Source organism: Sorghum bicolor, chromosome 1 (genome assembly GCF_000003195.3).
Source record: "Sorghum bicolor cultivar BTx623 chromosome 1, Sorghum_bicolor_NCBIv3, whole genome shotgun sequence".
NCBI classification, from domain to species: domain Eukaryota; kingdom Viridiplantae; phylum Streptophyta; class Magnoliopsida; order Poales; family Poaceae; genus Sorghum; species Sorghum bicolor.
The window spans coordinates 58,363,342-58,388,308 of record NC_012870.2 but is presented as its reverse complement, the minus strand read 5'-3'; the positions used below and the strand labels follow the sequence as shown (position 1 = coordinate 58,388,308).

General features: G+C 41.9%; 3 protein-coding genes across 5 annotated transcripts; all 3 read left to right on the top strand.

Annotated features, from left to right (window-relative positions):
* On the top strand, window positions 1,359-2,009 carry LOC8055668. The gene has a single exon (XM_021452291.1). It carries the CDS (start codon window positions 1,359-1,361, stop codon window positions 2,007-2,009), a length of 651 nt encoding a protein of 216 aa, XP_021307966.1.
* Window positions 10,203-13,502, top strand: LOC8055666 (nudC domain-containing protein 2). 2 transcript variants are annotated; one of them, XM_021452039.1, is made up of 5 exons: window positions 10,203-10,485; window positions 10,587-10,702; window positions 10,847-10,895; window positions 11,798-11,940; window positions 12,945-13,502. In XM_021452039.1, the coding sequence occupies exons 1-5, from the start codon at window positions 10,437-10,439 to the stop codon at window positions 13,029-13,031; spliced, it is 444 nt and encodes a 147-aa protein (XP_021307714.1). In that variant the 5' UTR covers window positions 10,203-10,436; the 3' UTR covers window positions 13,032-13,502. The 2 variants fall into 2 exon arrangements, with proteins under 2 accessions (XP_021307714.1, XP_002467510.1); XM_002467465.2 differs by having other exon boundaries at window positions 10,209-10,485; window positions 10,587-10,735.
* Window positions 14,859-18,784, top strand: LOC8070815 (dnaJ homolog subfamily C member 2). Of its 2 annotated transcripts, XR_002448422.1 has the most exons (3): window positions 14,859-15,104; window positions 16,273-18,388; window positions 18,471-18,784. XR_002448422.1 is itself a non-coding variant. In XM_021449303.1 (2 exons), the coding sequence occupies exon 2, from the start codon at window positions 16,330-16,332 to the stop codon at window positions 18,292-18,294; it is 1,965 nt and encodes a 654-aa protein (XP_021304978.1). In that variant the 5' UTR covers window positions 14,859-15,104; window positions 16,273-16,329; the 3' UTR covers window positions 18,295-18,784. The 2 variants fall into 2 exon arrangements, 1 of the variants encoding a protein (XP_021304978.1); XM_021449303.1 differs by having other exon boundaries at window positions 16,273-18,784.

Sequence of the window (24,967 nt, the reverse complement as noted above, 5' to 3'; positions counted from 1 at the left end):
GCAGCACGAACCGCCGCCGTCCCGAAGACGTGCGTGCGAATCCGGCAGGCCTGTCCCCTGCAGGGACGCGAAAATCGCGAGCCGCCGGGGCCGGGGCTGAGGCCGCGACGGGGCCACGAGCTGGCCGCGCACACACCGCCGGGGCCGCGAGCTGGGCCGCGCCTGGCCAGGAGCCGCCAGGGCCGGCGCCTGGCCGCGAGCAAGGCGCCGTGCCGTCGCGCTAGGACAGGCCGCGAGCGCCGCGCCACCACCCCGCGCCATGGCCGCCCGACGCAGGGCCGCACGCCCGCTGGGGTGCCAGACGCCGCCGCGAGCCAGGCGCTCCTGGACGGCCGCGCCCTGGCGGAGCTCGCTCGAGCCGAGGGAGGGGGCCGCACGCCCCTGGCCGGCTTGCGCCCGCTGAGGAGGCCGCGCGCCCCCGGCTAGCTGCCGCTGACTGCCATGGCCACTTTCCCCTTGTCTGTTTTTCTAAAGAAGAATGGATAAGGAAGAGAGAGGAAGTGGGAAAGAAAATAGGGTTAGGGTTTTCACCCACCCAATTTATATAAACTTCGGGAAAATCTGAGCCGTCCATCGTGATGGACGGCCACGGTTGATTGGGCCGACATATTTAGCCCATGGAAGATGAATTTGGCCCAGCAGCCCATTTTAAGATGAACAGTGCATATTATTATTGTTTTTGCGCAAAATAGTGGCCTGAAGCCCACTATAATACAAAAATATACGGCCCGAAGTCCGTAAATCATGTGCGGACTGAAGTCCGCCATATTCATTTATTTATTGTTATTTTACTATTATTTATTTTCTACAATTATTTATTACATTCAATTTCGTACATTTACTTTATTGCAATACTTCATATTTAATTGCAAAGTAATCCTGAAGATTACACCTGGGAAATTATATAGTCCTGAAGACTATATTAAGTCGTAATCCTGAAGATTACGCACCGACATCTACTAATCCTGCGCATTAATTGTGCAGGCATGTCGGACATCGCAAAGAGGGATTTTGAGATGCTCACCGTGGATGGCAGCAACTACCTCACTTGGGCGACCGACATCGAGATCAGACTCGATGGCATGGGCCTCGATCATACCATTGTCCAGCCCGAAGCTGGCAAGGATGAGCGCACAAAGCAGGACAAGGCAAAGGCGTTGCATTACCTGCGACACCACCTTCATCCGGACTTGATGTGCGAATACATGACGGAGAAGGACCCGCTAGTCTTGAGGCAGTCCCTGAAGGACCGCTTCAGCTAGCAGCTGACCATTGTGCTCCCGAGAGCACAACAAGACCGGATCAACCTACGCTTCCAAGACTTCAAGTCTGTGGCTGCGTACAACTCCGCCTTGCACATGATTGTGACCAAACTGCGTCTATGTGGCCAGAAGATCACTGACGCTGATATGATCGAGAAGACCTTGTCCACCTTCCATCCCGGCAACATAGTACTTCAACAACAGTATAGAAACTCAAGGTACACCAAGTACTCTGAGTTGAGTGAAGTACTATGTGTTGCCGAGCAACAGAATGAAGTTCTCATGAACAATCATTATGCCCGGCCTACTGGTTCCATAGCTGTGCCTGAAGCACATGCCAATGTTGCTGAGAGTTCTCGCAACCACAAGAGGGGCCGTGGAAAGGGAAGGTGGAAGGGGAAGAAGGGTGCCATGTTCAAGGTCAAAGGAAAGGGAAAGCCCAAAGGTAGGTTCGACCCCAAGAAGGAGAGAGGTGACCACAGTGGGGAAGAGCAAGGAGATTGCTATAGATGCGGAGCAAAGGGACATTGGTCCCGTAATTGCCGCACCCCCAAACACCTCGTTGACCTTTACCAGCAGAGCAAAAACAAGAGTAAAGGTCAACATGAGTCCCACTTCCTCACTAAGCCTGAAGCTCGGCCGGAGAAGCGCGACGACGGGGTCGTCGATGCAAGTGGAGGCGTTCGAATGGACGAGAGTGAGGACAACCTTCTTGATGACTTTGATATATTTGGAGACCTGCAGTAATCTCCAAAGAGTCATGTTAGCGATTCCCACATGTACTAGTTTGGTCATGTATGCTCCTGAAGAGCATTTGTAATGTAGTAGATGATCCAAACTGTTGTAACGTTTCCCAGGAATTATGTAATGTTGTCTTTATGATAATGCATGTTTATGTTAAATTCCTGTTTTTACTTTATGGTATTTAACAGAGCCTGTGGGACCCGATGGCGGAAGCGGAACTCTGTCTTGTAGACAGTGGTACCACCAATACGATACTAAGGGATACTAGATATTTCCAAACATTAACAAAGAAAAGTGGAAATATTATGACCATTGCCGGAAGCAATGCTCATATTGTGGGCACCAGAAGTGCCACACTAGTTCTCCCTATGGGTACTCAAATCTTTGTAAAGGATGCACTGTTGTATCCCGACTCAAAGCGCACGCTTTTGAGCTTCAAAGATGTCTGTGCGAATGGTTTCCATGTAGAAACCGAGATCGAGCAAGGTGCTGAATACCTGCTGATCACTAAATTCGACGGGTACCAAAAGCGAGTGGTGGAAAGGTTCTCTTCATCGCCAACGGGTTTGTACTACACGTACATAAAGCCCACAGATGAGTATGTTGCGATGAAGACCATATTCAGAAACACAGAATCGTTTCGAATATGGCATGACCACTTAGGTCATCCTGGGTTGGGAATGATGAAAAGAATCATCAACAATTCTGCTGGCCATGATGTTAGAGGCTTCCCAAATCCTGAAGATTTTATTTGCACCGCATGTGCAAAAGGGAAGCTAATCACTAGACCATCCCTCCTGAAGATTAGGGATGAGTCACCTGTGTTCCTGCAAAGGATACAAGGTGACATATGTGGACCTATCCAACCCCTGTCGGGCCCATTCAGGTATTTTATGGTACTGATTGATGCATCTACCAGATGGAGCCATGTGGACCTGTTGTCCACTAGAAACCATGTTTTCTCCAAGCTCATTGCCCAGATAATCAGGCTAAAAGCAAGTTTCCCTGATAACCGCATCCAGTCCATTCGGATGGATAATGCTGGTGAGTTCAGGTCGAAAGCTTTTGATGATTATTGCTTAGCCCTAGGCATTAAGGTAGAGCATTCAGTACCACATGTCCACACACAAAATGGTCTAGCTGAGTCCTTGATCAAGAGGATCAAGTGGATTGCCAGGCCGTTGCTGCAGAATTGTAAGCTGCCAACCAGTTGTTGGGGCCATGCGGTGTTGCATGCTGCAGCACTGATCCAACTCAGGCCAACTGCATACCATGATACATCCCCCTTACAGTTAGTGCGTGGGAAAGAACCAAGTATTTCCCATCTGCGAATATTTGGCTGCGCAGTGTACGTGCCAATACCACCACCCCAGCGTACCGCAATGGGACCTCACCGGAAGTTGGGGATATATGTTGGTTATGTGACTCCGTCCATAATCAAATATTTAGAGCCTATGACTGGGGATCTTCATACGGCTCGGTACGCTGATTGTGTCTTCGATGAAGACCATTTCCCAGCATTAGGGGGAGATAGGCATCCAGAAGAATGCCGGGAAATTGAATGGAATGCATCAGGGATGCAATCCGTAGACCCACGCACTAGCGAATCTGAATTGGAAGTTCAGAGAATTATTCATTTGCAAGGTCTTGCAAATGAGCTGCCAGATGCCTTCACTGATCACAAAAGGGTGACAAGGTCGCATATACCTGCAGTAAATGCGCCGGAGAGAGTTCAGGTACCCCTGAAGGCTACCAACTCTACAGTCTCCCCTAATCCTAGGAAGAGGGGGAGACCTCCGGGTGCTCAAGACAAGGTCCCGCGGAGACATCCGCAGAGGCGACGGTCTGAGACACTTGCACCACTCGAAGAATCAGTTGAAGAGGCTCGACCCGAAGTCGAGAATGCCCCAGAAATGGCAACTCAACCTGAAGTTAAGGAGGTCCCTGAAGGACGCCATCCTGGAGATGGAAATCCCAATGCGTCGCGCGCGCATCATCGCATTGGAAGATCAGAACGCCCCAACTCAATCGTTATGGGAAATCACGATGAGTGGGAGGACGATCATGAGGAGATCGCCACTAATTATGTGGAATCAGGAGAGTCATATCATAGAAAGACCACTATTGTCGACATATATTTTGCCTCAAAAATTGCTGACTCAATGGATCCGGATCCAGAACCAAAGTCCATGATAGAGTGTCGGAAGCGCTCGGACTGGGATAAATGGAAAGCAGCAATTGAGGCTGAGTTGCGCTCGCTTTGCCAAAGAGAGGTCTTTGGGCCTACAGTCCCAACACCTCAAAAGGTCATCCTTGTAGGATGCAAATGGGTCTTCCTCCGGAAGAGGAATGAACATGGCGAGGTGGTAAGATACAAAGCGAGACTAGTGGCACAAGGGTTCACGCAGAGACCCGGCATCGATTATGATGAGACTTACTCTCCTGTTATGAGTGGCATAACGTTCCGATACCTTATATCTCTGGCAGCTAACTTAAATTTGAAAATGCAGTTGATGGATGTTGTGACTGCATACTTGTATGGGTCACTTGATTCGGAAATATACATGAGAGTCCCTGAAGGACTCAAGATCCCTAGACCGAATCAAAACCGCAACATGTTCAGCGTCCGCCTGCAGCGGTCGTTGTATGGGTTGAAACAATCTGGAAGGATGTGGTTCAACCGATTGAGTAACTTTCTCCTGCAGAGAGGTTACATCAATAATGATGATTGTCCCTGTGTTTTCATAAAGAAATCCAATGATGGATTTTGCATAATCTCCGTCTATGTCGATGATTTGAACATCATCGGGACTACAAGGGACATTGAGGAAGAAATGGCTTACCTCAAGGCGGAGTTTGAGATGAAAGACTTGGGCAAGACCAAGTTTTGTTTGGGCCTGCAGCTCGAACACCTCCCTGAAGGAGTGTTTGTACACCAGTCCACTTATACTAAGAGGGTACTTGAAAAATTCAATATGAGCAAGTGCCACCCTCTTAAGACCCCCATGGTGGTCCGATCCCTAGAAGCAGATAAGGACCCATTTAGACCCAAGGGCGATGATGAGGAAGTATTGGGACCCGAAGTTCCATACTTAAGCGCCATTGGAGCACTGATGTACCTTGCAAACTGCACTAGACCTGACATTGCATTTGCAGTAAATCTATTGGCAAGGTACAGTGCTGCCCCAACCAGAAGACATTGGGTTGGCATCAAAACCATGTTGAGGTACCTACAAGAAACACAAGAGATAATCGCTCTATGGTGGTGCAGCCATTTCCTGGCGGTCTGTAAAGCAGACCCTAGTTGCCACATCGACCAACCACTCAGAGATAATCGCTCTATACGAGGCTGCACGAGAGTGTGTTTGGTTGTGACGAATGATTAATCACATCCAGAAGTCATGTGGTTTGAACGTCGCCGACACCCCCACCATTATCTATGAGGATAATGCGGCTTGTGTTGCACAGATGCACATAGGTTATGTCAAGAGCAATCTCACGAAGCATATTGCTCCAAAGTTCTTTTATCCCCATGAGCTCCAGAAGAGCGGGGAGATAAATATCCTGCAAGCAAGATCGTGCGATAACCTTGCAGATCTTTTCACGAAATCTCTACCCGCCTCTAGCTTCTATAAGTGCATCCATGGAATTGGTATGAGGCGGCTTAGAGAGTTGCAGGATTTAGGGGGAGACCAGCCCTAAAGACATAATCTATGACCGTGGTCCTGAAGATCACGAGTCGGTCCTGAAGACCGACATGAACATCAACTGTTGTACTCTTTTTCCCTTGATGAGTTTTTCCCACTGGGTTTTCTCATGCAAGGTTTTTAACGAGGCAACAGGTGCAGCATAAAGCGATGCGTGTGATGTACTCTTTTCTCCTACCCTTTTTTCCCACAGGGTTTTTGGGGGGAGTTTTTAACGAGGCATACACATAGCATAAATTTGGCCAAGGGGGAGTGTTGAAAATCAAAGTCAAAAATAGTATGTGAACATAGACTTTGAATGGTGGCCAAATTAATGAAGGAGGAGAGGAATTTCAAGAGTTCAAATACTGTAAAACCTTTGTACCCATTCTCTTTGTCCCCTATAAATAGAGGGTCACTTTCATGCTTGTAATACACATCAGAAAAGAGAAACAAAGGAATACAAAGACCACTCTTCTCCCATCTCTCTGTCCAAATATTGTGAGCGATTCAGTGACTCGATTTCTAACACTTCTCCATCAACGTTGTTGAGTCTTCCACTTGTTTTTTTTAACTCTTTTCGTCCTGAAATATAATGTATTGAGACATTCAAATTTTATATTAAATTGTATGGTATCCAAGGTGAATTAACTCCATAAAACTACCAATAATATGCGTAACTGCCATTAGTGTTTTCCATCATGCTCAAAATAATATAGCAAGCACAAGATTTATCTATAGTTATTGGAGGGTTACATGCATATTTTGTTTGCCTCTTAATCTATCCTATAAAATTGCTAGAATACTTATTTGATTCATGATCTTACTCATTTATATCATGCATATGTAGTGTAACAAAATTGGTTTCACTTTTCCAATTAATCATTTATATCATGCAGATGTAGCCTAACATAATTTGTTAATTATTTATATCATGCATATCTAGCCTAACAAAATTGGTTTCACTTTTTTCAATTAATACTTGTATGATATATTATATATACATTTTGCAAGTTTTAGCTGATTTATCATTTTTGAAAAAAAATAAAAAACATATTTTTGCATTGAGAACCCTAAACTAATTTCAAATCTGTTCAGGCTTTCTCAATTTTTTTGTCTGATTTATTATTATATAAAATACAGTACCTAGAGGGAGCGTTGAAGTTGATGAAAGCAGATGCTCACCGGTCGAGCGTCCAGTAGCACACACATACTGCCTGGATGAAATGAACTGAATTCGCACGGGCACAGAGGTACAAGGGCACTCCCAATATAAAAATTATCGTAGTTTTTATAAACATTAATTATAGTATCAACTAAATATTTTATTAAGGTAGTTATTGAAGAGAGCAAAAATTATAGAAACTGAGTCTAAGTTAGAAACCATGTCTACACAAAATCGAAGACATGAAGTGATATGATTAACTGAGAATAAAGAAAGAGAATGAATGTGATTGGATAAAAAAATATTCTATAAAAATTATCCATTGTTATCCATTGAAACCAAAATTTTCTTTATGTAGTGTTTATAAAAATTAATAGATATAGAAACTACGTATAAATTGTAGCGGAATGCCCTTAGCCGAGCACAGGCACTTGGCCCGTACGTGATTGCTTTGTTTTTGGTCGTACGTGATTGCTTTGGCGAGTTGGCTCAGGCCTGTACATGATTTGTCTGTGTCCGTCTAAGTAATTGACCAGACTTGTATATGATTGCTTGCGGACTCTTATACTCGGAACCGCCAGCTTGTTCGCTTAAAAAAGTCATGCTTAAAAATACTGACAGATTCGACATCAAACGAACGGGCTCTAGTCGTGCCTGTACGTGATTGCTTGCGGACTCTATCCCAATCGGAACCGACCTATAGATTATTCGTGCCTTCTGTTGCGGGTGAATGGGCGATAGGTAGCGGGAGCAAGGCGATGATTAGCATATGACAATGATAATAATTATTTTTTAGATGTATAAAGATAAGATATAGATCACAAGCTTTTTGTATTTTCATAATATTTTCACAAGTTCAAGCGTTTTCTACTTTTATTTGCAACTTTCTATTTAACTATTTTTATTTCTAACCTTTTCACAAACTGTTCTGGTTCGAAAGGGTGTCAATTTTTTCTATTTATATTTCTAATCTTTTCACAAGCTGTTTGTATTTCCATTTCTAACATTTTCACAAGCTCAAATGTTTCCTATTTTCATTTACGCCTTTCTATTTTTATTTCTAACCTTTTCACAAGCTTTCTGTATTTTTATTTCTAACATTTTCACAAGCCAAGCGCCAACAAGGAAGTAATAGACTTCCGACATTGCCCAGGTTCGTGTCATCTACCCTTGAACCTTGTTCCTTTGGTTGAAATTTGGATGTTGCTGTTAAATTTTGGATGTTGCTTATGTTAATTTATTATAAGAGAAAATAATATTCTTTCATTGAAAAATACTGGTGGAGCAGTGCTGAAGAGCAGGACGCAAGGCTAAATTTTCATGCTATCCGGTCTTCTGAGAATGTTTCGATCAATTGACCCGATGTGTCGTGCGCCTCCTCTCTTCTCCATTGTCACCCGTGAACTAACTGAGAGGGATACCACTTAGTTCCTGTGACATGTCATGGCTTCTAGACCACATTTGGTCGATGGAATGCCACACCAAGCTGCTCACCAGATGTTCCATAGAACGCCGACCACACCTTTTATAGTTCGTTGCAGCCTGCATGGACAACTAAGCAAGTGGAGACCAAAATGCAATCCTGAGAAGGATGTGTACCACTGTGGTTATGAAAGAACTTATTTACAGACATTTTCCCTTTTGAAAGAAAATCAGGTGCCTTGACTTCTTTTAGTTTGGTTTTCCCAGGTATATTGTTTTTGTGTTTGGACCTATGATCATAGTAAATGACTTAAAATTTAGAGTAGAGTGAGTACTATGTAGTATGTACTCCATATCTATTGTATTAGTGGAAGACAATCACTTTCAGTTAGAGGCTTCTATCCAATGCTTGCTAATCCATGGCATCCAATAAGCTTACATTTCTCGGTTAGTTCTCAGATTTTTTCTTTCAAAATCGTGCTTGACACGTTTTCCATTAACGCCTTGTTTAGTTCCCAAAAAATTTTGCTTCAGATTCTCAGTCACATCGAATCTTTAGACACATGCATCAAGTATTAAATATAGACGAAAATAAAAATTAATGTACAGTTTGGTCGAAATTGACGAGACGAATCTTTTGAGCCTAGTTAGTCTATGATCAGATAATATTTGTCAAATACAAACGAAAATGCTACATTGTCAATTTTCTAAAAAATTTTGGAACTAAACCAGACCTAAGAGAAGTTGGACAATAGTTATACGATCCCCATTGGACTACGGCGAGCTGCAGACGGCCTAAAATACTAACGCAGGTGACCGGCTCAAACGGTGGCGCTAGAGAGGCGTACTAAGCGGTTGACTAGTTTTGTGACAAAGCACTAGATCTAGGCCTGGTTTAGTTATGAAAACTTTTTGGATTTTAATATTATAGCATTTTTGTTTTTATTTGATAAACATTGTCCAATCATAGAGTAACTAAACTTAAAAGATTCGTCTCGGAATTTATAGACAAACTGTGAAATTAATTTTTGTTTTCATCTATATTTAATGCTCCATGTATGTACCGTAAAGATTCGATGTGACGTGGAATCTTAAAAAGTTTTTATTTTTTGATGGGAACTAAGACCCTGTCAAAAAAATTTTATCCATCCCATCGAATCTTTGGACACATGCATGAAACATTAAATGTAGATAAAAAATAAACTAATTACACAGTTTGGTTGTAAATCGCGAGACGAATCTTTTAAGCCTAGTTAGTCCATGATTAGCTTTAAATGGTACAGTAACCCACATGTGCTAATGGCTGATTAATTATGCTTAATAGATTTGTTTTGCAGTTTCCAGACGAGTTATGTAATTTGTTTTTTTATTAGTTTTTAAAAACTTCTCCCGACATACTTCCGACACATTCGATGTGACACTAAAAAAAATTTTCATCTCCAATGCACTAAACAAGGCCATAGTTCAGCCTACGGTGCCATCCCAGTCCAGTCCTGTTTAGTTCGCCCAGTCTCAATGGCCCATTTCAATACACTGTTTCCAAAACAAATCTGCTGACAGAGCATCAATGAAACGAACAATGAAACAACCTCCACAATGCATGAGTTTCACCTTGATGTTTCCTAGGCTGGGCAAAGCATTTAATTACTGCAAAAATGATTGGATCACATGCAATATGATAAAACGATTTAGTCCTCAGTGGGGATTTCATCCTGTTTCACCGCGTGGGAAACAACGCCAGCGGAAACTACTTCCTTCTCTTTCCTCTTCGTTTCATGCAAAAAGTACAGTTTTACTAACATAGCGCTCTAATAAATGTGCATGACATCCTGATGAAACCCCACTTAGGTTCAAGTCTATGGTGTATAATTGCAACATACTCCGTCAAAAAAAGTGTCGTCGTACCACCCGGCCGAAGTCCCACAAAGAGTGTCGTTATTCCGATCGCAGCACTTCTGCAGAACCGTTCTTTTCCCCAACACGAGCGCCGGCCGGCCCGACCCGACCCGGCCGCAAAATTCGCCACTCCGGTCGCCCGTCGCCGCAACCGTCGTCTTCGAGGGCCACCCGTACCTAAGCAGAGTCACACGAGCCAGAGTCCGGAATCTTCTAGACACATCGGGAGGACTGAGCACGTGCTCCCTCCGGCTGCCAGCCATGGCGGAGAAGCTGGGCCCCGAGAAGCGCCACACCTTCGTGCACAACGGTGAGCCGCCTCCCCTATTCGTGTCCTCCACAGCCCGCCTTCCCCGCGGCACCCCCACGCCTCTGACTTAGGTTCGATCCCCCATCCCCCGCCATGAGCAGGGCAGAAGGTGTTCGAGTGGGACCAGACGCTAGAGGAGGTGAACATGTACATCGAGCTCCCCAAGGGCGTGCCCACCAAGCTCTTCCACTGCACCATCAAGGCTAGCCACGTCGAGGTCGGCATCCGCGGCAACCCACCATACCTCAATGTCTGTGCTCCTTCTCAAGGCTCCCTTGCGATTTGGTTCCACTAGGTTCCCAAGATTTCCTCGCGTCTGGTTGGGGAATGGGGATTGATTTTTTTTTGGGTGATTTTGCAGCACGACCTGACGCACCCCGTGAAGACCGACTCGTCGTTCTGGACAATAGGTGTGGTCGAACTTATAGCTCTTGAACATTACATCATTTTTTCTGAACCTGAGAACTGTAGATATTTATTTCTGTAGTATTTCTGACATCTTCGCGAGAAGTGTTCTTGAAATTGCTGTTCGGTTGGTACAAGCTGTTTGTGCTTATACCAAATTGGCACGGTGCTTTTACCAATTAATACAAGGTTTAGTTGATGAAAGTGATTGCTCCTGCTTAGCTGATACAAGTAAACAACTACTTAGCTGCTGTACTGATAATCGTTGGTAGGGTTAGTTGAGAGGTACTGCTCCTGATTTGGTACCCTTTTGTGTTTTAGTACTAGTTACTTTAGACAACAAAATGTCTCCAGCACACATCTTTGACCTTTTATAGTCTTACTTACACCGGTAATAGTTATCGACTTATCATAAATATAATGATATGAATATATCTTTCATGACAAAGCAGTGTCAATACGGACAATACCATGCCAATGATCTTATCAGTCTGTATAGTTTTTGGTAGAAACTCGCTGGCATCAAGTATTTGGGCTATTGGCTATTGTTGGCTGTTTATTTATACTCTGAGTTAGTGCAGAACTAGAGAAAAAGTAGCATTGAATTGTGCAGCCAACCTAGGGCTGTAGAAAAACACTTTTTTTTTTCTGTCAATCTACAGATCAAGTGAATTTGACAACAAGCTTTGCTAGAATCAACAATAAGGCTCTTTTGTGATGATTTTTGGAACAGCCAGTAAAACTTGTGAGCTAGTGATAACATGAGATTATGCATAAGGCCATGCTAGCATCTGCTCACATGAAATTTAGTACTATGGATATTAGGATATGTATGTAATGACATCTGAGTCATACACACCTTATTCGACTATAATTTTTAATATGGGCAATGGTGATGACAATACAGAGGATGGTGAGATGCATATCACACTGCAAAAAAGAGAGAAGGGGAAAACATGGTCATCTCCAATACAAGGGCAAGGAGTTTTGGATCCATATGCTGCAGATCAAGAGCAAAAGCGGCTTATGCTCCAAAGGTTTCAGGAAGAGGTATGATCTCCCTCCCTCCCCTGTACAAGTTCTATTTTGTGCATTCCCATCTCATGCTTTCATGCTTCATTTTCTTTTCTTAGTTTATCGTGTTGTTTTCAGTTTTCTAACTCAGGTCATATGTACTGTACATGAATACAATATATGAAGCAGGGCCAGATATTTTTTAATTACCAACCATATTATCATAGTTTGCATGCTAAAGCCTCAAATCAAATTACAGATCCAATGGAAAAGTCGTGTTTGGCAAGATTAGTTTCGCATTCAAATTTGTGTACTATTAAAGGAACTTGCAATGTAACTAGAGAATGTAGCTAAGATGGTTGAATCAGAATACGATAAACAAGCTAATAACGATATCAGCCAGTTTGAATTTGGATCTGATCAGTTTTCCCGCGATCTATACTAATCTCATGATTGTTACTGATAATAAGGGCATAAAACTATGTAGGTTGCATGTTTCTCGTTTCGAGAATTTTAGGACTTGCAGAGGCATGTTCTCTGATATTGTGTAATAAGCTAGAGTTTTCCCTCCATTCTTTAAAAGTGGACTTATCGGTATTACTCTTAGTGAATTCTTTTTATGATAATGTGCTCAGGCTGCTGGCAGTTATTTCCTAACACTGATCTTGCCAAATTCTGCAATCACAAAACATGTCTACTACCAATAAGAGAAGTTTACTGTGGGTGTGGTAGCCTGACTCCGTCAAACATCAGAATAAAGAGAATACCCTGGCTCTATTATGTAGTAATTTGGTGGAAATAAGAGCAAAATGGCAAAACACTGCCATGTTTATAGGTGTGGTTGAACCTATTAATAACAGTGCTAACTTTTTTGAAGACCCTTCTCTAAACCCGAACGGTGTGCATAATACTCCTCTGGAGGACAATGACCTGTATGTAGATGTCCCATATGACATGGAGCAGCCTTATCATACACATTTCGAGTTTCATTTTGCATGCACCTTTTCTAATTCTCTTATCTACCATTTTTACTTTTTCAGAACCCAGGGTTCGACTTTTCGCAGGCTCAGTTCAGTGGAACCTGCCCTGACCCAAGAACCTTCATGGGAGGAATACGCTCTGAATGAAGCTCTGTACCTGCCTATGTTGCTGCTATATCCCCAGCATCTTGTTAGATGTAGCAGCCTAGCAGGTGTGCTTATTCCGTCTGTAAATGGGTTGGTGTCTGTCATGGAAATAATCGTGGTGTGTGACTGTCCAAACTCATTAGCTCACTGCAGAGTGCAGACCTTTTTTGGCAACCTTTGTGTGCTAAATTCTAATTATAATTGTGATCATCACTCAGTTCTCGTTTTTGGATGTATCAATATTTGGGGAGAGCTGATGACAATGTAGTTTTTGGTGGAGGCAGCCCTGCCAAGACAGACCCAAAGGGCTCATTTGCCAGAGCTCCTGGAGCGGCTCCGGCTTCAGCTAAAGACCTGCCAGAAGGTGGAGCCGTAGCCTGTTTAGGAGCTGGGGATCTGCTGAACTGACCGTAATGTATGAGATTATGCCTTGCCACTATGTATGTAATAATATTTTTTGGTATGCGTGCATTTTTTTTTTGTCTCTTCAGCCAAAAGTTGATATCCGGTGTCACGGTCTCATACTCACACTGCAGACTTGTTTGACTTGTTTTTCAGTATTACTTTAAAAGTATTTTTTTAGTAAAGGAATATTGTTTTCCTCTTACAACAAATCAACAGCAGTAGCAGCCAAATTTCAGCAAAACAAACAGGGGTTGGCGATAAATTCATGGTCTGACTTTATTATAAAAAGCATTTTTTTTAGATGGAAACACAATTCCATTAATTTAATTAACCAGTTTTGGTAAATCACCGGAAACGAGAGGCGTTACAAACTCCGCTGAATGATCTAGCTAGCCACAACCTAGAATTACCCACATTCAAACAAGCACCAAAAGATGCTAGACAATCAGCTACAATATCGCAAGTCCCATGGCACTTGGCAATATTACGACATATGAAACCAAAGGCCATATGACGTTTTATTTCTCTGAACAGCACTCCCTAGTTTTAATCGATCAAAAACTTTAGAAGAAAGTACAGATATCAAGGTCCGGGCATTTGACTCAATAAACACTTTCTGCATTCCAACGGTGCTGCCAGTTCCAAGCCTTTTAAACGGAGCCAGGCACTTAAAAGAAATTACAAAGGCCCTGCAGCAGCTATCATAAAAAGGCTCCTTTGTGATCTCGGATTCTGCATCCCCATCCTCCAGATTTTATATTTTTAGTCACAATGGTTTTGTAAAACCCATTTAGAGGTGGTCTCCATTGTTATATCTGCCTCACTAAATTTTGGCTGATGCTAATGCTGATTTGTTATGCGAGAAAAACATTATTTATTCGATAAAAAGTACTACTAAAGTAGTTCAAGCGAACATGGCCTTGTTTGGTCCTAAGAGGGGCTGATTTGATTTTAACTTCTGCATTTGGCAAGAGTGATACAAAACAGAGCTGCATATTGGTGTACTTCCTTTCCCCTTGATTTGATTTGTCTTGTTTCTAGCATTCCACCAGCACTACAAGACAGTGGGCCACTTTCAGTTTCAGCTTTGTTTCTTCTTGGAGAGTAAAAATAAAATCCATGACATCAAGAGTAGATCTTTGATTGTTCAACTGCATCCTCAGATCCTCCAGGTCAAGCTTTCTCCGAACCTGTTTGACAGATTTACATTTTATTTGATGTGGACACAAAACGAATGCCAAAAAGAAGAAGAAGATGTTTCTCACGGGCTTTCATTTTCGTGTCTTCTTAACCCGTCACAATTGGGCCCTCCATCACTCTAAAGCCCAAAACTGCCAACACTAGCTCAGCCCAGCCCATTAGAGAGAGACGTGAGGGGCAGAGGAAACGTGCGGCACCCGGAACAAGGAAGCCTCCTCCTTCTCCTTCCCTTCCCCACCGCCGCCTCTATTTATCGCCGGCTACTAGGGTTTTATGGTTGGCGCCGCGACCTGAGCAGAATCGCCTCCATCCTCGACGCCCCCTCATCGCGTGGCCGATCCTTCGCATCGCCGCCGTTCCCGTCCTCCTCTTCCGTTCCCTGCGGTCTCCCTGAACCTCACGCCGCCGCCTTCCAACGAGCCGACGCGCGGAACGGAGGGAGATCCGTTGGCCCCGGTCCTTCTCTCGGTAAGGAATCCCCGATCAGACCTTCGTTTGTTCCAATCCATGTTCGAGGCGAGGCTTCGACTTTTGTTGTGGGGAAGGGGGTTAACTCGCCGTCCCATAAGTGATGATGCGTAATTTATGACACGCGCTCCACCACGGGGATTTGTGATACCTGATGACACCCCACCTTGTGCCTTGTTGGGCTTGCTTCGTGGTTTTTAGGATTAGGTTGTCATGCTCTCCTAATTCGTTCTACATAGTATGCGGAGTACTGTCCTCGCAAAAAAAAAAAAAATACTGTCCATGTTATGTTGCATTTGTTTACCTGCTTGTAAGTTAAGATCATTGGCGCTGGTTTGGCTGCACTTTGTTGAAGAATTATCAGTTACGTGACCTTGCAAACTGAACAAAGGGACTGTGTTTGTTCAAATCTCTCTCTCTCTCTCTCTCTCTCTAAGGATTGAAAAACAGTACTGCATTTGTTCACATGTCTTATGTTTACACATTCCAAAAAGGTACTGCATTTGTCCACATGCCTGATGTTACACATTCCAAATTGAAGAAAGTGACTATTTGTTCAAATCCCCTTCCTTCGTTACATATTCTTAGTGTTTCAGTTGGTCTGTCTGCTTTATTGTTGAACAATTAAGGGTTCTGTAGCCATAAGATTTGGAAAAAAAAGGTGCTGTATTCGTCCAAATGTTCTATGTTATGTATTACAATGAGGCACAGCAGGGGTTGTGCACTCATTGTTGAACATTTACAGGTTGTGTAGCCTTGCAAACTGGAAAGGTGGCTTCATTTTATGAAGTGTCTTAGGTTTCATATTCCAATGGCAGCAAGTGGGCTTAATGGCCATGATGGTTAATTATTAATCCTTTTATACAGAATACTAGTAGCATTTATGCTGTTTTAGCTACCAAGTTACTTTTGCATGTATTTAGTCCTTGCATGCAAATTGTTATCAACTTAGATAGCAGATGGCATGCTAAAGGCTAAACTGAGCATATTTTCAACTGGGTGATGGGACTTAGCTTCTTTTTGTATGTTTGTTCATTCATTGTTTGGTTGCACTGATTACTAATTACAATTGTTGTATATTTTGTACTTCGAAATATGCTGTTTTTCAATTTGGAACTAATTTGCTAAATGCTAAGTATCTGGCTAATTGACTCGTTAATTTCTGCAGGCTGTATCATTTTATCTTCACTCAGGAGCTTTGTTAACACTTTGAAATCTTTGACATATGGAGTCCCAGAAGAGTTGTCTTCTGATCACTTACTCCCATGAGATTGTAGATGGAGTGCCTTTGTATGTTTCATCAAACTGCCTGCCTATAAAAGCTTTGAAATATGAACCTGCTGGCCATTCATTCCATGCTGCGGCAATGAAGCTTCTTGGTCTTGGGCAGCATGAAGACATAGAAACTGATGATCGTAGTGTCTCATCGGATGACAAAAGCCAAGATTTTAATACTGCTTCTGATACCTTTAGCAGCAAAGGGAAGAAGAAGTCATCTGGCAGTCAACAGCAGGATCACTATGCATTGCTTGGGTTGGGACACTTGAGGTTCTTGGCCACTGAAGATCAGATTCGGAAAAGTTACCGTGACATGGCTCTCAAACATCATCCAGATAAGCAGGCTGCCTTGATTCTTGCAGAGACAACAGAGGAGGCAAAACAAGCAAAAAAGGATGAGATAGAGAGCCATTTCAAGGCCATCCAGGAGGCCTATGAAGTCCTCATAGACCCTACAAAGAGGAGGATTTATGACTCTACAGATGAGTTTGATGATGATGTCCCAACAGACTGTGCCCCACAAGACTTCTTCAAGGTTTTCGGCCCAGCCTTCATGAGAAATGGACGCTGGTCTGTTACCCAGCCTATTCCTTCTCTAGGAGATGATTCTACTGCTGTAGAGGAGGTTGATAAGTTCTACAATTTCTGGTACAACTTCAAGAGTTGGAGGGAGTTTCCAGATGATGATGAGTATGACTTGGAGCAAGCTGAATCTCGTGAACATAAGAGATGGATGGAGAGGCAGAACGCAAAGCTACAAGAGAAGGCCAAAAAGGCGGAATATGCGCGAGTACGCACTCTTGTGGACAATGCTTATAAGAAAGACCCAAGGATCCAGAGGAGGAAAGAGGAGGAGAAAGCTGAGAAACAGAGAAGAAAGGAGGCAAAGTATTTGGCAAAGAAATTGCAAGAAGAGGAAGCAGCAAGAGCTGCTGAAGAGGAAAGGATAAGGAAAGAAGAAGAGACTAAGAAAGCTGCAGAAGCTGCTCAACATCAGAAGAAGCTAAAGGAGAAAGAGAAGAAGCTGCTCCGCAAAGAGAAAACTCGTTTGCGCACTCTTGCAGCACCTGTGGTTGCAGATAGCCATTTTGGCATGTCAGAGGAAGATGTTGAATCAACATGTGCTAAACTTGATATGGAACAGCTGAAGAAGCTCTGTGATGGAATGGATGGCAAGGATGCAGCTGAAAAGGCCAGGTTGATGAGCAGTGCACTTCGCAATGAAAGTTCCTCAAAGGAAGTGAAGAAAGTCGAAGCAAATGGTGTGGGGTCTTCTGCTCCAAAATCCAACTCTACAGGAGGTAGAGTGACAGAAGGCAGTAGCAGCATATTGAACAGCTATGAAAAAAAAGAGAGACCATGGGCAAAGGAAGAGGTTGAGATGCTTAGGAAAGCAATGCAAAAGTATCCTAAGGGAACTTCGAGAAGATGGGAGGTTGTTTCAGAATTTATTGGGACTAACAGATCGGTTGAGGAGATTCTCAAGGCCACTAAGAGTGTTCTTCTGCAGAAGCCAGACTCATCGAAAGCTTTCGACTCTTTCCTTGAGAAGCGCAAACCGGCCCAATCTATTGCTTCACCTCTCTCGACCCGAGATGAAGTTAGTTCCTCAACTGAGGGAGCTGGGACTGCATCATCAAAGGCTGCGGTGCAAGCTGTGAGTAGCCAGACAGCCAATGGGAAAGCTGCTGCTGATCCTGTCCCAGATGGAGCACCATCTGTGGCAGATCCAGATGCCTGGACAGAGGCACAGGTCCTGGCTCTAGTCCAAGCTTTGAAGGCTTTTCCCAAGGATGCGAGCCAAAGATGGGAGCGTGTGGCTGCTGCTGTCCCAGGTAAAACTGTAGTCCAGTGCAAGAAAAAGGTTGCAGCAATGAGAGAGAATTTCCGGAGCAAGAAAACTGGGGAGTAGACTGAGGCATTGCCTCATTGGAAGTCCATTTTGCAAGGAAGAGAATCTCGGATGGCAATATCTATAGATTGGATTTAGCATCTTGGCTGGCAAGGTATTGCTTGGCGAATCTCTCATGCCTTCAGTGGTGAGGATAATTTTGTTATGGAGCTGTGATAACTCATTTATTGTGCCAGGCCACCAGGGTTGTTTGACTTTGGTCAGCCGTAGGAGGATGCCATTGAAGCTCATCTACTGTTGATGGACTGATGATTGGCATTTTGTAGCAGTGGTTCCTGTTGGACTTTGTTTGGTCTGGCTCCTGGGGTTGTCTACGCGTTGCTGGAATTGGTGCCCTGGTTCGGTAAAATGTAGAGAACCATATATGTTTTTATTCATTATTAATGTATTCATTATTAATAACTATGAGATAGGAATATATGCTACATCACGAGACCTATTATTGAAGTAAGCATTATTTTTCCTGGCCACACTTAGTGTGGTAGCTATATCTGCCCTTGAATCATTTTCAATGCTTCCGAACGCAGTTGCTAATTGTCACCTATTGGCTATAGTCTTCAGGGCCCATTTTTGCTTTCCAGTTACTAATGATCTGGTCTGTTCCCTATTCGTTATAGTCGTGAGGGCCCGTTTTTCCTTTCCAGTGTGCATATGGGTGTCAAAGAGGTCCCATTTTTGTTTTCTTTGTTTCCAGTGTGCTTATGGATGACAAAGTGCGCCCAGTTTTCGTTTTCAGTGTGCATATGGATGCCAAAGAGGGACCCTTTTTCGTTTCCAGTGTGCATATGGGTGCCTTTGGCATTCGATGACCCCCCAGGCAGCCCCGAGTTTAGTTACAATGATGTTGTATGTCTTGCACTACTCTGTTTTCAGTAGTTTGTTTTAGTACCTTTTGAGTTAATCCTCTTCCACCTATGTCTTAGCTACTCTGTTTTCAGTAGTTTGTTTTAGTGCCTTTTGAGTTAATCCTCTTCCACCTAGGATGTTGACAATTGATTATGCGCTAACTTCATAGTTTTGCGCTGTGGATTGAACCAGCTTTCTGAAGCTATGCAACAGCACATGCAACTGCATGTTTATACTTCTTTTTTCTGAACTGAATTTATCATTCACTTGTAGACCAATATATTCTCATTGTGAGCTTCTGATTTTATTCTAGTAGTATGACTTGAGAAAATTACATAATATGGTTGATTATTATGACCTGCAAAACCAACTTTTTTCAATTATTGCGTACTCATTCGATTCTCATATTTACCAGAATTATATCTTTGGTATGTTGTATCTTCTTGCCTCTTAAACTATATCTTCTTGCTTCTTAAACTATATTAAGGGGGTGTTTAGTTCCTCTTTTATCCCAAAAAAATTTTGAGTTTTGGTTTATCTTTTTGCATTAGAATTTTTGGCAAAAAGATGGCTATTCTCCACTTTGAATTTTGGCCTCAAGAGAGGAAAAAAAGACCAAAAGAGCCTTAAGAGGCTATAATGAGAGCAATAAATTCCATATTTTAGATGAAATTAAACACAACACTAAATTTTTTAGTAATTTACATTTCCTCGTTCCAATATAGTTGTATTTTACATTTTGTATTCCTTATGGAACTAAACATGCCCTAACCAATGCCTATAGTAATTGAGAACATATCTGGTGGAAACCACAACCTTCATGAAAACTCATGCAAACCATAGGAAGAAAGTTGTCTAAATTTATAAAAAAAATCACACATGTAGATAACATGATGATACATAACCTTGTAAAATATCTTGTCTAAACTCGAATTCGTTTCTGTGATATAAAAATAACAAATTTCTAACGGATCCTGTGGATCTTCTGGTTTGAAATTTGTTATTTTTATGTCTCACAAACGAATTCGAATTTGGACAAGATATTTTATAAGATTGTGTATAATCATATCATTTACACGTGTAATTTTTTGGTGAATTTAGATAACTTTTTTATCGTGGCTTGCTCGAGTTTTCATGAAGATTTGGTTTTCACTATATGTTTCCATGCTCTATATGACATGTCTATGCCCCATATTAATTAGTGATATGATATTAATAGGTGTTGCTTTTTTCACATCCACTCGTGGGCTTGCAACCCATTAAGAAACATGGACAATTGGGCTTTGAGATTTTATAGAATTTGTGCACATGGAATGAAAGGAGTCCATATATATATAAATTCTTAAATGTTGTCAACCTTACAAATTCCCGCGAAGTAGGCATATGCAACCAGCTAATTCTTGTATACATACTTTCTCTGACCTAAGTGAAAGGGGTTTTGTTTTTTCAAGATACATTGCTTTTACTATATGAAGAGCAAAATTCACCGTCTATTTCTAAATTTGGCTGGCGATGTCATCTAGGTCTCTCAACCTCTAAAGAATATATGTAGGTCTCTAAATTTGGCAGACAGTGTCATATGTGTCCTTGAATTTTCAAGATGATCATTGCAGAATCCTAAATTTAGTCGGTGATGCCATCCTGGTACATGAACTTTTAACATGATCACTACATGTCATCCATGTTCAAATGTAATAATATTAAAAGTTACCTATATGATTAAAAGCTTTCTCGATTAAAAATTACTTCTATTTTAGTATTACTTTAAAAGTTGTATGAGTAGTATTATATGAAGGGTCGAGATGGCGACTAATATAGAAATTAAACTAACAATCTATCCAAGACTTCATCTCTCTATCTAAATTCTCTAGCACCTTGTAAAAAATCCTAAACAAGAAAACAAAGTGCTCTTAGCAAGAGCTCACTTAACCAATTTTAGAAGCAAGGTCATACAAACCTATGCCACTAGTACTTTGCACATAGGGTGAGCTCTTATGATGTGACTACACAAAATAAATAATATGACTAATAAGGTTACACAAACCAAATTAACTTTGCAAAGGAACTATTTCTAGCTACATAAGCAAGAAGGTAACTAGCAAGCTACACAAGCTAAACTAGTTACAAAAGCAACTACACAACTATATATATATATATATATATATATATATATATATATATATATATAAAATGTAAATACAATCTTGTGTATGATGAACGCAAATCACCGAGAAGAGTAGACAATGTTGACACATTGATTTTTTACCGAGGTTCACTTGGTTGCCATGAAGCCAAGTCCTCGTTGAGACAAGCTCTAAGGTTACCATCAGTCCCGTAAGTCATACTCTCCCATGTAGAGTGCTTACCATAAGCTCAAGCACTTGACTCGATCGGACCACTTGTCGTCCTTCGTATCTCGTTCTACTAGAGTTGCTCTTCGTGATCTCCCCGGGGTGAGCACCGTGCCCCTCACAAGTCCTCTCCAGAGCACCCCACAATCTCCTTGCATGTTTTGATGGAGTCACAAGCCACCAAGCCGTCTAGGAGGTGGTAACCTCCAAGAGTAACAAGCACCACCGGCTTGCAACATGAACACCTAGTGCCATTCGATGCAATCTCTCAATGCAACACACTAGGAATCACTCGCTCACACAATCGAATGATCACTATCAAGCATATGTGAGTTAGAGGGCTCCCAAGCACTCTCAAGCAAAGACACAAAGTCCCCCAAGGTGCTCAACCTTAGCCAAGCCTGAGCTCCACCTCTATTTATAGCCCTAAGCCAAATAGAGTTGTTGGAACCCTTAGTGCTCAGAAAGCGTGGGCGTCGGATGCTCCGACGCTAAGGCGTCGGACGTGCCTCTCCAAAGTAGTCACATGTCACTAGTTGTTTGAACTTAACCATTGTCGCCAATGGCTAACTCACATGTGCGTCGTGCATGTTCGTAGGTTCAGGACATTCTCTCGTAAAATTTAGGGAGTCCACAAACTCTTCCACATTTTGCTCGAAGTGTGTCCTACTTGTAAAGACAAGATAGAGATCAAGTGCATAGGCTCTGTTGGTGAGAAAACACCAATATAACTAAATCTTTATTCTTCTCTAACCTTAGGCACATTAAACAAGATAAAGTTGATGTTTATGTTCAATCTTAACATAAGTGGTAGGATCAGAAGATGAACATGAACTTATCATTTAGGTTCACTCGGAAGAAAAGATTTGGATTGCTTAACCTATTGAAGGATTGTCTATCTATGCATAATATGTTAATGTTTACATGAGTATGAATATCATCTTCCAAAGATAGGATGTGCAATATTTTAGCTTATTTGGTTAAGATAGTGAAATCAAGAAAGTGGTTCTAGGGACAAACTTAAAGAACTAAACATATTGAGTTAATCAGGTTGGATCAAGTAGGGTTGTAACACAAACATGTTTGGCTCTTCATCTTCTACATACCAGAATCAAGGAAAACTTTTTATAAATAATGATTATTTACATTTAGATGTTACCTTTGTAAGGGCATGATGAAACCATGACACCTTTGTGGAGGCTTTCCTTGTTGATTGAGTATCTTGTTTATGAATAGCTTGTCTCCTACATTGCACTTCTTCTATCTCATCCTTTTGTCATGCCATCCCCTTTTCTCTTTGATCTTGTCATCTTGTTTGACCTTCCATCTCAAGTCCTTTTATCCATGTCGAATGAGGTGTGTAGTTCTATGATATATGATGAATGAGCTATGTCTTCTTGTGTAGAGTTATTGAAGTTTGTCATGTGACTTGCTTCTTGTCCAATTTGAATTCATCTTGTGACCTACCCAGATTTATTTAAGAGTTTCCTATAGGGGTTAATCCAACAAAATATCTAGTATCTACTACAACAAGTTTTAATTCAATGACCAAACTAAACTCCATGTCTAATTTGATTAAGACATTTTAACCTAAGCACTATGCTTAATTAAAAAACCCTTTGGAAATAAAATCATACACCTATTGATTTAAATTAAGCATCATGCTTACTTTAAAAGATGTATAAAGGTACTTCTGAACCTAAACATACTATAACAAACAAAGGTAGCATGAAAGTATTATAGAGATTTATTCAAATAGAGATGAAAGAGCATGATTGTTACTTAGCAAATTGAGCATGGCTTAAAGGTAGAGACAACTAAAAATTAGCAACATGACATAAGATTTTTCAGAAAAGCTCATCCCCCAAGCTTGAATTTTGCAAAGCGAAGTCAAGTTTGGACGGGTATACAATGTTGCATGATGATTGGCTGGACATACCTGGTGTTGTTATCCTTCGTTCTTTTTTGCTTCAAACTTAGAATGGTTAGTGACAAAAATACATAAAGGAATATTTTCACAATTATATCTCTATGTTCATTTCAAGAGGGCATTATAGCAAAAGATGAACACTCATGTTATCCGTAGAAGTGCTTGTTTTTGGACAAAATCTCATCCTTAGGAAACATTCGAATTGTGCTTTAAGTTGGTAAAGTGGTTTCCCCTATGACATCAACCTTTATGTACCTTACTCAAGATTCGCACAATGAGATCTGCAATTTTATGATAAACATATGTATCTATAACCACCCTTTCAAAGGTTTTATGGATAAGGAGTATGTGGCGGTTGGAGATCTCGTGTGTGGGAATGTTAGAGACACCAATTAATTTAGAAGATTTCTCATATGAGCATGGATTCGATGCAGTGTTCATGATGTAGCTTCCATGCTTATCGATGATATAATCTCCCTTTTCAACCTCCAAGGGTGTTTCTTCATGAATGTCTATAAGCGAAAACTTTGTTTCTACTATTCCATGTCTATGATAGTCATTGGATGTTTTATTGTCCAATATTTCCCATGGATTAGTGTTTCTAGGATTAGTCTCATCTAAGGCTTCCTCCAAACTTGGGTGAGTAAAAGTGATTGATTTAAGCTCACCATTTGAATTAGGCCAAGTTTGGTGTCACACCCAAATTTATGGATAAATTTGAGTACAATAAACCTCATGTGCGCCCCAGGAATAGTCGCGCACACAAGTCGACAAATTACAAGAGTATCATCACAAGTGTCTTACATAACGTTTATTACAACACGAACATCAAAGTCTGGCAACAAGCGGAAATAAAACTCATAACAAACTAAAGCTTGGTAGTTCCAACACAGGGACGACCGACTGGTGGATCGCCAACCTAGAAGTCCTCCGGGAATTCCTCATAGAAGCCGTCATCTGTTACCCATCCGGGATTTTTATCCAAAGAGAATATAGAAACAAGCGTGAGTACATCTCGTACTCCGCAAGCATAACATAGGATTTTATGCGGCTCAAAAAGGTCAGACACTGGCTACTATAGTTAGCATTTTAGTTGGTCAATATTTTAATCCTAAACAATTCAGTAGTTATGCTTAGAACCCAATTAACCCACATGTGTACCTGATAATAACACCGTTAACCTTCACGGCTAACACCATCACCATCACGGTTAAACCACATTAATCATCACGATCAATGCGTCATATTTTCATAAGTCATTCCCCCATAACCAACCACACCCAACTATTCCGTAAGGGTCCAAGGCCGCTCATGTCCGAGAGCACGGCTAGTATACCAGTTTGATAAAACTCTGCGCAGAGGTGTGCACTTTTCCCGTAAGTCGTGTTACCCATAGGCCCGAGGTTTGCAAGACCCACTAACATTGCCAAGGTGAGCGGGCAGGGAACACTATAAAGCCTTCCATAGGCCTCGTCTAACCAGTTAGGGCCGCGAGGTTTCCTCAGCAGGCAGATATAGAGGACCCCCTTTCCTATAGCACATTTCC

Coding starts and splice junctions, on each gene's coding strand:
- LOC8055668 (XM_021452291.1), top strand. CDS start 1,359: ATGATTGTGACCAAACTGCGTCTATGTGGCCAGAAGATCACTGACGCT.
- LOC8055666 (XM_002467465.2), top strand. CDS start 10,437: ATGGCGGAGAAGCTGGGCCCCGAGAAGCGCCACACCTTCGTGCACAAC. Junction 10,736..10,846: donor GCAACCCACCATACCTCAAT/GTCTGTGCTCCT, acceptor GTGATTTTGCAG/CACGACCTGACGCACCCCGT. Junction 10,896..11,797: donor CTCGTCGTTCTGGACAATAG/GTGTGGTCGAAC, acceptor ATGACAATACAG/AGGATGGTGAGATGCATATC.
- LOC8070815 (XM_021449303.1), top strand. CDS start 16,330: ATGGAGTCCCAGAAGAGTTGTCTTCTGATCACTTACTCCCATGAGATT.